The sequence below is a fragment of the Salvelinus alpinus genome, chromosome 16 (assembly GCF_045679555.1).
Source record: "Salvelinus alpinus chromosome 16, SLU_Salpinus.1, whole genome shotgun sequence".
Taxonomy (NCBI): domain Eukaryota; kingdom Metazoa; phylum Chordata; class Actinopteri; order Salmoniformes; family Salmonidae; genus Salvelinus; species Salvelinus alpinus.
In genome coordinates, this window is record NC_092101.1 from 40184710 (window position 1) to 40201818 (window position 17109).

The 17109-nt window shown below is 42.7% G+C and overlaps 2 protein-coding genes across 2 annotated transcripts in view; one reads left to right on the forward strand and one right to left on the reverse strand.

Moving 5' to 3' along the window:
• LOC139541503 (leucine rich adaptor protein 1-like) overlaps window positions 1-5704 on the reverse strand; it is a 31582-nt gene extending 25878 nt beyond the window's left edge. Inside the window, exon 1 of the mRNA XM_071346203.1 lies at window positions 4698-5704. Coding sequence (XP_071202304.1) covers window positions 4698-4913 — 216 coding nt within the window. The 5' untranslated portion in view covers window positions 4914-5704. The remainder of the gene's footprint in view (window positions 1-4697) is intronic.
• Window positions 5705-12207: 6503 nt separating this feature from the next.
• On the forward strand, window positions 12208-16497 carry ttc22 (tetratricopeptide repeat domain 22). The gene is made up of 8 exons (XM_071346205.1): window positions 12208-12509; window positions 13132-13516; window positions 13612-13667; window positions 13779-13894; window positions 14049-14167; window positions 14590-14751; window positions 14962-15114; window positions 15765-16497. The coding sequence occupies exons 1-8, from the start codon at window positions 12283-12285 to the stop codon at window positions 16296-16298; spliced, it is 1752 nt and encodes a 583-aa protein (XP_071202306.1). The 5' UTR covers window positions 12208-12282; the 3' UTR covers window positions 16299-16497.
• Window positions 16498-17109: the final 612 nt, after the last annotated feature.

Consider the following 17109-nt stretch of genomic DNA (forward strand, 5'->3'; position numbering starts at 1 on the left):
AGCTCTCCCTCGCCCTCCATTTGGCAAATCTAACCATAATTGTATACTCCTGATTCCTGCTAAAGCTGGAAGCACCAGTGACTAGATCTATAAAAATGGTCAGATGAAGCAGATGCTAAGCTACAGGACTGTTTTGCTAGCACAGACTGGAATATGTTCCGGGATTCCTCCCATGGCATTGAGGAGTACACCACATCAGTCATTGGCTTCATCAATGAGTGCATCGATGACGTCATCCCCACAGTAACCATACGTACATACCCCAACCAGAAGCCATGGATTACAGGCAACATCCGCATTGAGCTAAAGGCTAGAGCTGCACCTTTCAAGGAACGGGACTCTAACCCAGATGCTTATAAGAAATCTCGCTATGCCCTCCGAACAATCAAACAGGCAAAGCATCAATACAGGACTAAGATCGAATCGTACTACACCAGCTCTGACACTCGTCGGATGTGGCAGGGCTTGCAAACCATTACAGACTACAAACGAAGCACAACCGAGAGCTGCCCATTGATACGAGCCTACCAAACGAGCTAAACTACTGCTATGCTCGCTTCGATGCAAATAACACTGAAACATGCATGAGAGCACCAGCTGTTCTGGAAGACCATGTGATCACACTCTCCGCAGCCAATGTACGTAAGACCTTCAAACAGGTCAACATTCACACGGCCGCAGGGCGAGACGCATTACCAGGACGTATACTGCGAGCATGCGCTGACCAACTGGCAAGTGTCTTCACTGACATTTTCAACCTCTCCCTGTCCGTGTCTGCAATACCAACATGTTTCAAGCAGACCACCATAGTGCCTGTGCCCAAGAACACTAAGGTAACCTGCCTAAACAACTACCGTCTGTAGCCATGAAGTGCTTCGAAAGGCTGGTCATGGCTTACATCAACATCATTATCCCAGAAACCCTACACCCACTCCAATTTGCATACCGCCCCAACAGATCCACAGATGATGCAATCTCTATTGCACTCCACACTGCCCTTTCCCACCTGGACAAAAGGAACACCTATGTGAGAATGCTATTAATTGACTACAGCTCAGCGTTCAACACCATAGTGTCCTCAAAGCTCATCGATAAGCTAAGGACCCTGGGACGAAACACCTCCCTCTGCAACTGGATCCTGGACTTCCTGACGGGCCGCCCCCAGGTGGTAAGGGTAGGTAACAACACATCCGCCACTCTGATCCTCAACACAGGGGCCCCTCAGGGGTGCGTGCTCAGTCCCCTTCTGTACTTGTTCACTCATGACTGCACGGCCAGGCACAACTCCAACACCATCATTAAGTTTGCAGATGACACAACAGTGGTAGGCCTGATCACCAACAACTACGAGACAGCCTATAGGGAGGAGGTCAGAGACCTGGCCATGTGGTGCCAGGACAAAAACCTCTCCCTCAACGGGATCAAGACAAAAGGAGATGATTGTGGACTACAGGAAAAAGAGGACAGAGCACGCCCCCATTCTCATCGACGGGGCTGCAGTGGAGCAGGTTGAAAGCTTCAAGTTCCTTGGTGTCCACATCACCAACAAACTAACATGGTCCAAGCACACCAAGACAGTCGTGAAGAGGGCATGACAAAACCTATTCCCCCTCAGGAGACTGAAAAGATTTGGCATGTGTCCTCAGATCCTCAAAAGGTTCTACAGCTGTACCACCGAGAGCATCCTGACTGGTTTCCTCACTGCCTGGTATGGCAACTGCTCGGCCTCCGACCACAAGACACTACAGAGGGTAGTGCGAACGACCCAGTACATCACTGGGGCCAAGTTTCCTGCCATCCAGGACCTCTATACCAGACGGTGTCAGAGGAAGGCCCTAAAAATTGTCAAAGACTCCAGCCACCCTAGTCATAGACTGTTCTCTCCGCTACTGCATGGCAAGCGGTACCGGATCGCCAAGTCTAGGTTCAAGAGGCTTCTAAACAGCTTCTACCCCCAAGCCATAGGACTCCTGAACACCTAATCAAATGGCTACCCAGACTATTTGCATTGCACCTCCCTCTTCTTTTACACCGCTGCTACTCTCTGTTGTTATCATCTATGCATAGTCACTTTAATAACTTTACCTACATGTACATATTACCTCAACTAATTTTTTTAAACAAAATTGTTGGTTTGGGGCTCATAAGTAAGCATTTCACTGTAAGGTCTACACCTGTTGTATTCGGTGCATGTGACTAATACAATTTGATTTGATCTTTAGTGGACAACAGTTCTTGGAGGGTCTTTCCATGACATAGACTGACCAGGTTAATCCAAGTGAAAGCGATGATCCCTTATTGATGTGCACTCCAATCAGTGTAGATGAATGGGAGGGGACAGGCTAAAGAATGATTTTTAAACCTTGAGACAATTGAGACATGAATTGTGTATGTGTGTGCCATTCAGAGGGTGAATGGGCAAGACAAACAATTTAAGTGCCTTTGAACGGGGTATGGTGCCAGGCGCATCGGTTTGTGTCAAGATGTACTATGCTGCTGAGTTCACGCTCAACAGTTTCCCATGTGAATCAAGAATGGTCCATCACCCAAAGGACACCGACAATTGTGAGACGCATTGGTCAACATGAGCCAGCATCCCTGTGGATAGCTTTCAACACCTTTTAAATTCCATGGCCCGACGAATTTAGGCCGTTCTGATGGTAAAGGAGAGGGGGGATATACTCAGTGCAGATTGCGAGGATTGCTCATGTCATGCAGGTTCAGGTAGGTTATACAGGACAGTCGTATAGTCTAAAAAATCTATTGGTAGCTGATTAGTATGTGGTTGCATCTATATATTTTTTATTACTATCTGCAATGTTTGAATATCCAACTTTAATTACTGAACAAGTAATTACATTATTGCCGCCAGCCAGGCCACACTGTGTATAGGTTAGTGAAATGTTAGGCTTAATATGAGAAATGGATGACCAAATAGGCCTACCAATAAAAATATATCCATTAGCTAAAGCAAAGCTATAGACTACATGCCCTGGCATCATTGATTTGATAGGCAGCAGCATAGACATGTTGCAATTTCAACACCATGGACTGCGACCAGTAGTCTATATTTTGTGAGTGGCTGTCTGGCTGATGCATTAGATGTTTGTTTGGGGGGGGGATTTGACCTTGCGGGAGCCCAGAGAAACGGAGTTACGCTAGTGGTGTGTGTACACGCCACTAGCGTGTGTCCTTGTGAGGGTGTGTGTGCGTGTGTGTAGCCTATTTTGTGAAAGCAGAATTGTGATGAGAGCGCAAAGTTCAGTACCCCTCTGTTCTCCTGCTACCCAGCACCACTCAGAGAGATGAGATATTGGCCCAACACACAGCAGCACTAAGGATGCTGTCTGGCAGTGGGAAGATCACTCAGACTATGAGGTAGCTCTTAATCACTGAAGCATCCCAAATTGTACCCTACTCCCTACATAGTGCACTACTTTTGACCAGGGCTCTCTCTGCATCCTCTGGCTCAGCAGGGCTGATGAATGGGGATGGCTGCAAGCAAATCATGGGGTCGTTATGTGACGCTGGCCGCACAAAGATGTATGACCCTCTTGATGTTCCCTAACCATAAAACGTTTGCTGTTAAGTTTGTTCAAACCACTCACTAGTGGTCCACAATGTCAGCACTGTAAAACATCATCACCCAAATGGCTGGTAGTGGTATTCCCTCTGGGTATAGGCTATCGACTAAATTCTACTGGCAAAGCAAGAAAGTTTCGATTAACATAATATATTGAATTGTTATGGGCAACATGGACTTCATACTGTATCCTACAACACCATATGTAATTTTATGCAGGTTTCTTTGCCAGAGTCTTTGGGGTAGTCTGTGGTTATTGTCTGGCAAGTCAGAGTGCAGATGACAGAACGACACCGCAGGGAAGTGCAGCAGTGGTAGGGCTACAAACAAAACCTGTGGGTCGCTATTTTCAAACCAAACCAATGCGCCAAATGAGACTTGTTTCGGTTTCTAGAAGAACACACGCATCCACCATGTGCTGTTTGTGTACAATCATTCCAATACGACATACATTGCGCCGTCACCAACACAGCTGCCGCGAGCGCCTGTCTTTGCCATAGGAATGCAAGACATCTGTGCACGAGGGAAAAACAACACACCCGGAGCTTCTCTGCTGAAGTCCTGTTTTTGCACCAAGGGGAGAAGTATGATGACGTCTGTTATGATAAACTCGGAATGTCGCCTATCAATGAAAGATGGCTGGCATGCAATACACTTGGTTTAATAGGATAAATGAACAGTTCGATTGTAAATTAAATAGCCTACCAGTTCTTTCGCATTATATAATACAATAGTAATCCATCCCTAGGCCAATTATTAGTCTCTGAAAACACCAATTATGACCTGTTGACAATAATGAATCTATAGCAACCTCAGCCACCTGCCGCTGTTATCATGGTGAAGGGCAACTGAATTATTGATTGGGTGGATGCCTTATATTCAGGAAGAGGATATAGGACTAGGATCAACATTAAATACATATCGTGTTCACTGTACGCCTACTGACCACCAACAACATCATTCTGAGTTATTAGTGAATCTTTATAACATTAAATGTCAAAAGCAGAGCAAATGTTGTATGACTGCTCATAATCTTTCTAACAACAAAATAAAATAAAATGTGAATAACTAATGGAAAGGCCAACAAAAGTCACTGCCCCAAATAAGACCTTACCATATCAACTTTTAATTTTCGAATCTTCTCATCCAGACTCCTGCCCGTGATGTCTCGGTCTTTGGTCTCCAGTGAATTCAATTTGACATCTCCGCAGTGGCTGGACGCTTCTTCCCGCATGCACTTGAGCAAACCCTCAGGTGTCTTCCATCCGATTTTCACCTCCAAATCTTTTAAATCTGGAATAGACTCGTTGGCAGCTGTGCCCTCATCCATACTGTTCCGTTCTTTGTCAAGTCAAAAGCACACTACGTCCTCTGTGATTCTTGGATATCCTTGTCTGTCAAACTGCAATAACAGCAACCTCTAATTGCAACGTCTGGCATCCTACGCAACTCCTCTCCAATCGATGCGCCAGAGAGATAATAGGTTGAATAATGCACTAGGTCCTTTTAGTTTTATCAACAGGCAGAACATTGAGAAACACTATTATACTATGGTCCTGTTGAGGTCATGGATGTGGAAAATAGCCCAAAACCATTGCAAACACCGTCGATGCTGTGAAGTTAGTGCGCTGTTACAATCTATTGAGATGATGCACTCATCAGCTGAAATAAATACACATTCACTGGTCTGTATTATGTTAAATTCGCACTGAAGGGTTATCGCGATGAAGTCCAATGGCTCTCCGTGAAGGTGCAAACAGTCGCAGAAGCCTATGAAAGAATAGTCTACATTTCCCTCGAGTCCAAACGAGTGGTTTTGCTTCTCAATACGGAATAGTCCTTTCTAGATTAGGCTAGTGTAGGCCTATGCATGAAATACACAACAGAGAACTGGACGTAAGCCCTACAAGCCACGCGTCGAAACGCAGATTCCACCTGCATGATTACAGCTGCAAAGGAGAAAACTGAACCGTAGCGCACAACTTCCATTCTCCCATTCCAACTGGATACGAATAATAGAACACTCGAACACTGACGTAATAGCCCATTTCGAAGCCTTCTGCTTACTTGGCAGATGTTGATTCATGCTTTCTCACCGATGAGTCATGTTCTCGCCAGTCATAGTGCCAAGCCGGAGGTGGTAGAACGGGCGATCAGGGGTCTAATCAGAGTAATCTAGTGGGACAGATGTCTATGTCATTTAATACTGGATGAAACAGTTGTTCATTTGATTGATCTTTTTCTGCACACCATCTGATATACTATACTGCTGTATCAGACCACCAAAGCACACCTACAACATAATAACAAGAATGTGCACACACACACCTGCTGACCAGATTACTTCAAACCACTTGAGCTACATAGCGTCCTACATTACCCTCACCCAACATAGCTCGCCTCACTCTACACATTTTATGGGTGAGCAGTTAGGGCAGGTTAGTGCCTATTCCTCAACAGGGTCGTATGCTTTATGATCTGGACGGGTTCTGAAATTAAATTAAAATAATTTATTACTTACATTAACTCTAGAGTACAATCAATTTCCTTCACTATGTAAAATAACATTAACTCTATACATTTCTTAGATGTACTTGTTACTAAGAAGGGACAATCTCTAATTACTACAGTTTACATAAAACGTACAGAGAAATATACAATATTGACAGTTGATAGTTATCGCCCTCTTCCCTCTAAAAAGAGGTTTACCAGTCAACTTTATAGACTGCGTCGCATCTGTGACACAGACGAAGAATATGACTGACAATCATTTTCTCTCGTTGAGCGTTTTCGCTCGAGTGCATACCTTGATACCTGGCTTGATAAAGCTCAAAACCAAGTTAAAAGCTTGAACAGAAGCCAGTTAAATCCCAACAAAAACAGAATAAACAGTTTTCTGTAAACGATATAATTACTTTCAATGATAGCGGTAATGGCATCAAGTGTATTGTCATGAGACTCCTCTTTAAATTCTGATTTCCAGAATCCACCTTTATTCAACTATAAACGATCAAGAATTCTATGAAAAATATTGGTTAAATCAGATGTGGTCAGAGAGATATTCATAAAATGTATGTATGCCCTCCGACTTCTAGGACCTATGAGATAAAGCAATATATAACTTGCACTACTAAAGGAGTTATGTATATGTTACAGTGTTCTTGTAACACTATTTTTATTGGAAAAACATCCCGCGCCTTGAAAGTACGTCTTGGAGAACATAAACATAAAAAAAACACTATTAGACGTCAAGAAATCACCTCGCCAGTTGCGAGACACTTTATAGAACAACATTCTATTAATGAATTACGTTGCGTCGGGATCGAAACAGTTCATCCACCACGTAGAGGTGACGACTATGACAACAAATTACTCAAAAGAGAAGCGATGTGGATATATACATTTAATTCTGTATCTCCACACGGTTTAAACGAATAATTAGATTTCACCTCTTTCCTATAAGCCACATTTAGACTGTTATACAAGAACACTGTCCATATCAGATTTGCATTTCATTTATGAGTTGGACCCAGTAGCGACCCGTCATTCAGGGTAGGTGGAGCAAATGTAAAAACAATGTTGGCATTAATATGTTTTGCATGTTATTTTGGCATTAATATGTGTCACATATCAGTTTGCAAACAATATAAAAAAATATGTATATCATTGAGTTAATAAAGCCGCATGGTCTCTTTTTTGTTTTTCTTGAGTAAAGCAGCTCCAAAATGCAGGTGTTTCAGCCTAGCTCAGTGCTTTCTGTGGTGGTGAGGCAAGCCAGCAGAAAATACAGAAGCGTTGCGCGTTGCGCTCAGTGTTCTGTCACTCATGGGGACACTATGTCACCGCCAAGTCTAATAAGGGTAGAGCTAGCAAATTCTAGCCCATTGGGTGCTGCCATAGAGTTACATTAGAAGTGCCCATCCAAGAAGGCTCAAGGTCATTGGCCACAGATAAAATGACGTCAAATCACGTTATATGTACAGTAGATTTGATTGGACTGATCATGTCAACGTCTTACTTTCAAAATCTTACCTAGCAGGAATTGTCATGAATCAAGTCGACAATCTACTGGCAAATCCTTGTCATATGAAGAGAAATAATGAAGAGAAATTATAGATAAAATGTATTGGTTTTCATCGTCCATTGGACAAACATTACACAACAAGTTGGAAATCGCAAATTCAACAATGAGGGGTTTGGAAGTAATCAGTGACAGCGGCTAACTGCAACATTGCAAAGCAATCACTAGCCTGCTATTCAGTGGAGTGGCTGTGTGGTCCCAAATCTGGGATTAAGGGGCTCTTTTCCAAGTTTAAAATAAAAAACATTGAATATTGGTCTTTCTGTCAATGAAGCATGATTTGTGCCGCGCCCAAAACAACTGTTAACTTGGAACTGTGAAAACTTGGCTTCAGTGAGTTCAAGACAACTGGGAAGTTGGAAATAAACAAGCTTCGACTGGGAAAATATGTTTTAAACGGTCATCCAACACAGAAGTGTAAATCCTGCATCTTTCTAGAGCTACGACCTGAAGATCAATGACTTCATCATGACTCAACCTTGTTTTTTTCCTAGTTCCCAGTCGTTTTGAAAGCACCATAAATCCAGAGAATGCCAGACTTTGATGAGAAAATTTGCCCACGAAGGGCAGACGCGCCACCTTCCTGTTCAAGTGAGCACAGCACAACAAGGTGAGTCCAAAAATGTATTGTATGCTGTTGAATAAATGATGTAATATGCCAGGGAGATATGTATACTGTAGCTAAGAAAGTAATACTAAGTGTATGTTGTGTAGTAAGATGTGAGTAGCCCATGTGCCTCACCCTAATAATTTGGTCTATTTACCCCTTTTAATATTGCCTACTGTTCTGACTTGGTGGTGCACATGTAGCCTATAAGCTGTTTTAGAGAAATGTAATCATCGAATATTGTAAGAGCTTTCATTGTCTGCTTATATGCCCAATGTTCTGAATTCTGTCGCTGTAGATTTCAAAAGTACTAAACAAATAGTTATATTGACTACGTCCGTCCTAGCTTGCTCATTAATGTCTTAATCTAAATTACAGATTGCCTCTTATCCGCTTGTCATTAGAAACCACATTTGTTTAAGCAAGTCAGCCATATCAGCTGTTTTTTTAAAAGGCAGTAAATTAGTCTGAATTAACTGTTTTGCTGCCAGACAAGGCTCCGCTTGAACCCAATGGTCACTCTGACAGAGCTCTAGAGTTCCTCTGTAGAAGGACAACCATCTCTGCAGCTCTACAACAATCAGGCCTTTATAGTAGAGTGGCCAGACGGAAGCCACTCCTCAGTAAAAGGCACATGACAGCCTGCTTGGAGCTGTCAAGGCACCTAAAGACTCTCAGACCATGAGAAACAGGATTCTCTGGTCTGATGAAACCAAGATTGAACTCTTTGACCTGAATGCCAAGCGTCACGTCTGGAGGAAACCTGGCACCATCCCTACGGTGAAGCATTGTGGTGGCAGCATCATGCTGTGGGGATGTTTTTCAGCACTGGGAGACTAGTCAGGATCTAGTCAGGATCGAAAACCTGCTCCAGAGTGCTCAGGACCTCAGACTGGGGCGAAAGTTCACCTTCCAACAGGACAACGACCCTATTCGGGGAGGTAGTTATTTAGGCAGGTTACCTTCGCTTACCTCCACCTCAATCTACACACAATACCCCATAGTGACAAAGCAAAAACAGGTTTTTAGACATTTTGCTAATTTATTAGAAATAAAATCCTGAAATATGACATTTATATAAGTATTCAAATCAAATCATATTTTATTTGTCACATGCGCCGAATACAACCTTACCGTGAAATGCTTACTTACAAGCCCTTAATAACTTCTTATGGCTGGGGGCAGTATTGAAGAGCTTGGATGAATAAGGTGCCCAGAGTAAACTGCCTGCTACTCAGGCCCAGTTGCTAATATATGCATAGTATTAGTAAATTTGGATAGAAACACTCTGAAGTTTCTAAAACTGTTTGAATGATGTCTGTGAGTATAACAGAACTCATATGGCAGGCAAAAACCTGAGAATAAATCCAACCAGGAAGTGGAAAATCTGAGGTTTGTAGGTTTGCCTATCCAATATACAGTGTCTATGGGGTCATATTGCACTTCCTAAGGCTTCCACTAGATGTCAACAGTCTTTAGAACCTTGTTTGAGGCTTCTACTGTGAAGGAGGGGAGAATGAGAGCTGAATGAGTCAGGGCTCTGCCAGAGTGGCATGAGCTGATCACCCGCGTTCACGTGAGAGTTAGCTCTGTTCCATTGCATTTCTACAGACAAAGGAATTCTCCGGTTGAAACATTATTGAAGATTTATGATAAAAACATCCTAAAGATTGATTCTATACTTCGTTTGACATGTTTCTACGAACTGTCATATGACTTTTCTTCTGAACTTTCGCCTGGACTTGCCCGTGCGTCGTGACTTTGGTTTGTGTACTAAGCGCGCGAACAAAAAGGAGGTATTTGGACATAAATTATGGACTTTATCGAACAAATCAAACATTTATTGTGGAACTGGGATTCCTGGGAGTGCATTCTGATGAAGATCATCAAAGGTAAGTGAATATTTATAATGCTATTTCTGACTTTATTGACTTCACAACATGGCGGATATCTGTATGGCGTGTTTTGTTGTCTGAGCACTGTACACAGATTATTGCATGGTGTGCTTTTTCCGTGAAGTTTTTTTTAAATCTGACACAGCGGTTGCATTAAGGAGAAGTGGATCTAAAATTCCATGCATCAGTTGTATATTTTATCAATGTTTATTATGAGTATTTCTGTAAATTGATGTGGCTCTCTGCAAAATCACCGGATGTTTTGGAACTACTGAACATAACGCGCCAATGTAAACTGAGATTTTTGGATATAAATATGAACTTTATCGAACAAAACATACATGTATTGTGTAACATGAAGTCCTATGAGTGTCATCTGATGAAGATCATCAAAGGTTAGTGATTAATTTTATCCCTATTTCTGCTTTTTGTGACTCCTCTCTTTGGCTGGAAAAATGGCTGTGTTTTTCTGTGACTAGGTACTGACCTAACATAAAAATTGTGTGCTTTCGTCGTAAAGCCTTTTTGAAATCGGACACTGTGGTGGGTTTAACAACAAGTTTATCTTTAAAATGGTGTGAAATACTTGTATGTTTGAGGAATTTTAATTATGAGATTTCTGTTGTTTGAATATGGCGCACTGCATAGTACAGAAAAGAAGGAACGAAAATAAAAAATAAATACGGAAGTCAAGAGATAGGAAAAAACACACATTGGATTAAAATGTTTTTTAAGAGCATTGGGTCTATTATCCCAATATCCAAAGAAAGTCAAATATGTCTGATCAAATACTTCACAAGTATGTTTTTCAGTTTAGAGATTGAAGGATAGACATTACCATGCTGACAGATTAGTAGTCTGGCCCAGGAATCAGACGGCATTCTAGACGGATGTTTGATGTCTAGACTGTAGACGACATCCTTAGCCAACTAAAACACAAGCTGTCAAAATGATCAGACACGTAACAAACTATGGTGAAACTCTATGCGATAGGCTATTCAAGTTAAGGGTAATTGATTCACTAAAATCGCAGCTCATAAAGCATATAAAGCACACACAGCCCAAATATATTCTGAACTATTTTGGGATCATTTGTGAAGATGAGATATTATTTACCCATTATCCATCACCATAGGAATTGCTTGAGCTTTTTTTTTTTTTTTTAATCAGTCAACTTTTATTCAACACTATAATAAATTAAATGTTCGCTGTCGTCTCCGTCAACAGTGTGGTGTCAGTACACAACACTTTCAATATCAGTTTATCATACAATACAATCAATGCATGTCCACCCTCTGGTGGTGATAAGAGGCCAAACACTTCAAGGGTAAAAAAAAAAATACTGGTGGTACCATACGTAAATACTCCTAATCTACACTCGACAGATCGTAATGCTACAAATACTTTTTGAAATATTAGTATGAGTTTTGAAAGAGTGATCACCTTTGTTTACAATTAGTGTTTATTTGAGTTCACTGAGATTGAGGATATCTGCATACTTCATCTAAGCACATGAGCCAAGTCAAAGGGCTCTTTGTCCAACTGCATCACTCTCTCTCTCTCAAACTGTTCATGCTGAGCCTAATGGATCACGTTCTGTCATTACCATGGAGACAGCAGGCAAGAGGAAAGCTGATGTAAGCACCTTCTAAAAGATTGTTTTAAAAGGTTGAGTGAAAGTCAACCTACCTACTGTTGTTGGGACACCTGTCTAAAGCAATAACCCACTCTCCTAGTCTGTAAAAACCCAAAGCTGACATGTGAGCCATAAAAGAAGACCATAGCCCTACTGATTATCAGTCAGATATTCAAACCACATCTCAATGTATTGTATCATAAAGAGAAACACAAAAAAGTGGGTCATAAATGTTCAATCACATTCAAATGTACTATTCAAATGAGAAGAATGGAGAGGGAGGTAGCCAACTAAGCCAGCTAGGCATGGGAGTACAGTACACCACTGCATGAGGCTACTTACTCCTTCCCCTCCCTAGTCCCTAACCTAACCTGTATTACCAGTCTGCCTCTGGAGGAAGAAGAAAACAGCCAGTTGACTCTGACAGTCAGCAGTAGTGTATGGGGACATATGAGTCTCAGGTAGTAATTGTAAAATATAATGAATTACCTAGATAAATATGTGATTAATAAACAGGAGAAAGCCATGAAGGAAGGCAACACAGAGGAGGACATTGAGTCCCTTATTGATGGCATGGCGTACATTCCAGGTCACTTCCACCTGGACCTCAACCTGAACCATGAGCCCAGCGGGCCGGGGGAGCTGCGGAGGAGGGACACCCAGCTGAAGGTGGACTCTCTGGGGGCTGAGCTGGAGGCAGAAGTTGGGTATTGTAACATATTATCTTATGGTTATAAGGACGGAATTTGGGATGTCTGATATTGTTAATTGAACTTTACTGAAATCATGGGTGTACATACAGGTAACTGTCAAAATAAAGGAAACACCAAAGTGTTACGTGTCTTAATAGGACAAGTGTCTGGAACTCTATTGGAGGGATGCGACACCAATTCCATAATTTGGTGTTTTGTTGATTGGTGGTGGAAAACGCTGTCTCCGGCTCCGCTCCAGAATCTCCCATAAGTGTTCAATTGGATTGAGATCTGGTGACAGATGGCCATTGCATATGGTTACATCGTTTTCATACTCATTAAACTATTCATTGACCATTGTGCCCTGCAGATTTTTATTCATGACCCTAAGCATTATGGAATGTCAATTGTTTATTTAACTCAGGAACCACACCTGTGTGGAAGCACCTGCTTTCAATATACTTTGTATCCCTCATTTAACTCAAGCGTTTCCATTATTTTGGCAGTTACATTGTTGATCACTAGCTAGGTACCTCAAAGAGTGCTGGAGTAAAACATGGAACTGTAATTCTAATTTCCCTTTAGCTGGTGCAATGAATAATAAATGGACTGGACTATTGTTTTCAAAACATTACAGGTACCTCCAGTATGGTGTCCGTAACCTCCTGGGTCTCCTGGCTTTCCATCTGGACCAGCTGGAGCAGGCCGAGGAGACCTTCATGAGCATCTGTAAAGAAGACCCGGGGAACCTGAACGCTTGGGCCAACCTTGGCTACGTGTACGACCGCCTCCAGAGGGAGCTGGACGCAGGGGAGTGTGTGGAGAAGTTGTCCCAGCTCATGGGTCTGGAGGCTGGGCAGGCAGGTCAGGCGGAGTCCAGGCTTTCTGCAGCCCGGTGCCTGGCAGAGCAGGCCTATGCTCATCCTTATGACATAGAGCTTGAGAGAGAGGATCATCGGAGGGAAAGACTGACCGCTTCTCTGACCCTGTACAACAGAGCTCTGGACTATGGGGGAGAGCTGGTGAGATCTCATGTTAGATTACTTACGAAGAATGTCATTTCACATCTACAGTAATATATTGATTTAGTAAAGGTTAATGTTGCTTATTTTTTTAGATACCAACAGAAGAAAAGAGAAACTGGTATTTCAAAATGGCAACAATCTATATTAGGTAAATTGTGTCTTGAATGTTTCAAATCTTTTCATAGAAAATACATTTGAAAATAATATCACCAAGCTCATGTGTAAGAACAATGTAAAGCAAATGGATCTATTTTTGTAGACTAGATGATATTGTAAAGAACAAGGAGGGCTCGGACTACTCCAGACTGTTTCACTACAACAAGGGACTGAAGCTGCTCACAGAGACCCTGAAGTCAGAGAAAACACATCACAAAGGTACACAAGAAGGAAGAAAGATAGGGGGAAAAAATAATACATTATTATTGCTCTCTCTCCATCTGAATCCACAAGATGAGTGCTGTGTCTTACTGTCCTAAATGTACTGATTAATCATTCAGTATGTTTCTACCTGACCCCCTCACCCACACAGCACTATCCTGGTGCTACATAGGCATCATGTTAGAGAGGAAAGAAGAATTCTCCACTGTGCCCATGTCTGTACATGACTGTGGCTACTCTGATTCTGACCCCCTGTCCTGCTTCGGAACTGTACGTACAACAATCACAGAAAAGTGGGACTTATAAACTAGAAAAAGCCATAAAGCCAAAGCAAAGCCCTAGGGACTTGACTCTTGCTTTTTAATGCTTCTAATGACTGCTTAGTGGCATCATAATCCTCACAGCTGCCAGAGCCATTCAGATGACAGTGTATCGTGAACGTTTGCATAATGATTAGCTGATATGTCTGCTTCCTCATCACCTACTGTATAAAGGGCTATAAACTTGGCGCCAGCTCAAGAAGTCTACTACCGTATCTGCCCTCAGTTCGTCTGCGGGGTTGAAAAGTTCTCATAAGCCCTTATGCAGGGTTATAGGTTGTTATGCACCTGCCAGGTTTTAAAAAGAGAGCACAGCCCTGTCATTCTTCAGGTTATTGTAAAACCGAATGTAATATTGATTGTTCCCTGCAGGCCATAAAACTAGCTGCAGGCGATGTGTTCATCCTGAACCAGCTGGCCAAGGTGTTCTATCTGCTGGGAAAACATGAGATGTCCACAGGGATCTGTAACATGGCTCTCAATGTGCTGCCTGACCCTGAACTCAACTGGCAGGCCTACTGCACCCGCGCCAAGGTACACTACAGTAACCCTAACATGTCTAAACACAATGTTCAATTCAGTTTAACACTTGACACTATTGTAATATGAAATGTCACTTCAATAATGTTAATACTAAACCAAATAGTAAATCTAAACTCTACATGACACTCGCAGGGATGGCCTTACATGACAATGACAGAATACACACAACATTTACATAAACAGACATGCTTTTATTCTCAGATCAATGTGATGGCCTATGTGAGGGATCTTGAGAGGGCTAAACAGGGACAGGGTGGGCTCCCTGACAGACATCGCCTGACTGAGGCCAAGGCAGACCTGGAGAGGGTGCTGAGTGTTCGCCCCTGTCTACGCACACACCTGGAGATGGGACAGGTGAGTGGGGATGTGTGTGCTGCTCTCTGCTGTTTGACAAGACACTGCAAGCACTTTGACAGCAGTCACATCGGGCACGTAGAAATAAGCTGTGTGAGTGAAAGATCAACAGTAACTTGTCAAGAAAAACAGAATATCTAGTGAGACATACAGTAATGTGTCATTGTGTTGCTGTGATAGGCAAACAAATGAATGCAGGTGTTACTACAGGTGTATCACCACACAGTATAATACAACTGTGTGTATCTTACCAGGTGTATCACCACACAGTATAATACAACTGTGTGTATCTTACCAGGTGTATCACCACACAGTATAATACAACTGTGTGTATCTTACCAGGTGTATCACCACACAGTATAATACAACTGTGTGTATCTTACCAGGTGTATCACCACACAGTATAATACAACTGTGTGTATCTTACCAGGTGTATCACCACACAGTATAATACAACTGTGTGTATCTTACCAGGTGTATTTCTACACAGTATAATACAACTGTGTGTATCTTACCAGGTGTATTACTACACAGTATAATACATCTGTGTGTCTCTTACCAGGTGTATTACTACACAGTATAATACATCTGTGTGTCTCTTACCAGGTGTATTACTACACAGTATAGTACATCTGTGTGTCTCTTACCAGGTGTATTACTACATGGGTGTGGATGCCCTTCAGGAGAGCCTGCTTGTGGATGAGGGGGCATTAAACAGAGCCTTGGTGTCCCTCTCTCAAGCCCTGCAGTGTGACCCGGGGGACAGCCTCCCGGATCTCCACCTCCTCCGGGGGCGCTGTCTGCTGCTGAAGGGCGAGGAACAGAATGCAGCCGACTGCTTCAAGAGGGCCCTGGATCTGGAGCGGCCTGGCAGCAGGGACACCATGGCTCTACGCTGCCTCCTGGAGGCCCTGCTGGGGCTATTCACTCAGAGTGGCTCCGACCCCGGCCCCGCCATCACCCAGCTGGAGGTGTGGGTACGGAGAGCCCAGGAGAGGTACCCAGAGGACGCGGTGCAGGCTGAGCTGAGAAGCCTGTGCAGGGCACACACCGGGGAGGTGACCGAGCTCTCCAGGGCTCTGATCAGCAGGGGCAGGCTAGAGCTGGTCAGGAGGCTTCTGGAGACTGTGCAACCCAACCAGCCAGCCAGGAAGAGACCACTGGCCAAGTCTATGTCCATGTGAGCGGTGTCTAATGTCAATAGAGAACTAGCAAAGATCAAGCACTGATTGAACAGCCGGGTTCCTTTTCTTTAGTGTTCCCAATATGACAGGAAGACTGTCATTTTACTGTTTCTTCGTTCCAATGAGGAGCTTGCCTTGTGTCAAAAGTATTAATCATGCAATGTTCTAAAGTGAAATGGTAAAACACATCTGTGCACAACTGCTTTTTTGGAATCCCTGTTTCTGCCTATTTTGTCTTGCTTGAATCAACTCACAAACTGAATGTGCATCAGTCATCCAAGGAGTTTATATAAGATATATAAACTGCTGATCCGAGACATTCAGGAAGCAATGAGGACACGCCTAACATTTTAATGATGAACCATACCTTCCCAACAATGGTGATAATTCTAAAGCAGTGTTTCCCAAACTCAGTGCACATTTAGTTTTTTTGCCCTAGCACTACACAGCAGATACAAATAATGTAAGTTTGATGATTAGTTGATTATTTGAATAAGCTGAGTAATGCTTGTGCAAAAACAAACGTGCACCCTTTGGGGTCCCGGGGACCGAGTTTGGGAAACACTGTTCTAAAGCTTATTGGTTTAACCTGTCCCAGGTATTTTCTACAGTCCCCAAAATAAAGAGTATTTTCATAAAGCCAGCCAGCTTACTGAGTAATGCTGCTTGGGCACTACGGTGCACTGTAACACACAAGCAGCTGGCAAATGTTCTTACATGGCAAGAAAAGCTGGTTTAGTCAGATTGAGTCTTGTCAATTACATGTGTAACATATGGGTTGGTTTGGCTTTCACAATCATAGTATGTTATG

Excerpts from the sequence above, each read along its gene's own strand:
- ttc22 (XM_071346205.1), top strand. The coding sequence starts at position 12,283 with ATGAATTACCTAGATAAATATGTGATTAATAAACAGGAGAAAGCCATG. Across the intron at positions 12,510-13,131 it reads GAGCTGGAGGCAGAAGTTGG|GTACCTCCAGTATGGTGTCC; the intron begins GTATTGTAACAT and ends AAAACATTACAG. Across the intron at positions 14,752-14,961 it reads CCTACTGCACCCGCGCCAAG|ATCAATGTGATGGCCTATGT; the intron begins GTACACTACAGT and ends TTTTATTCTCAG.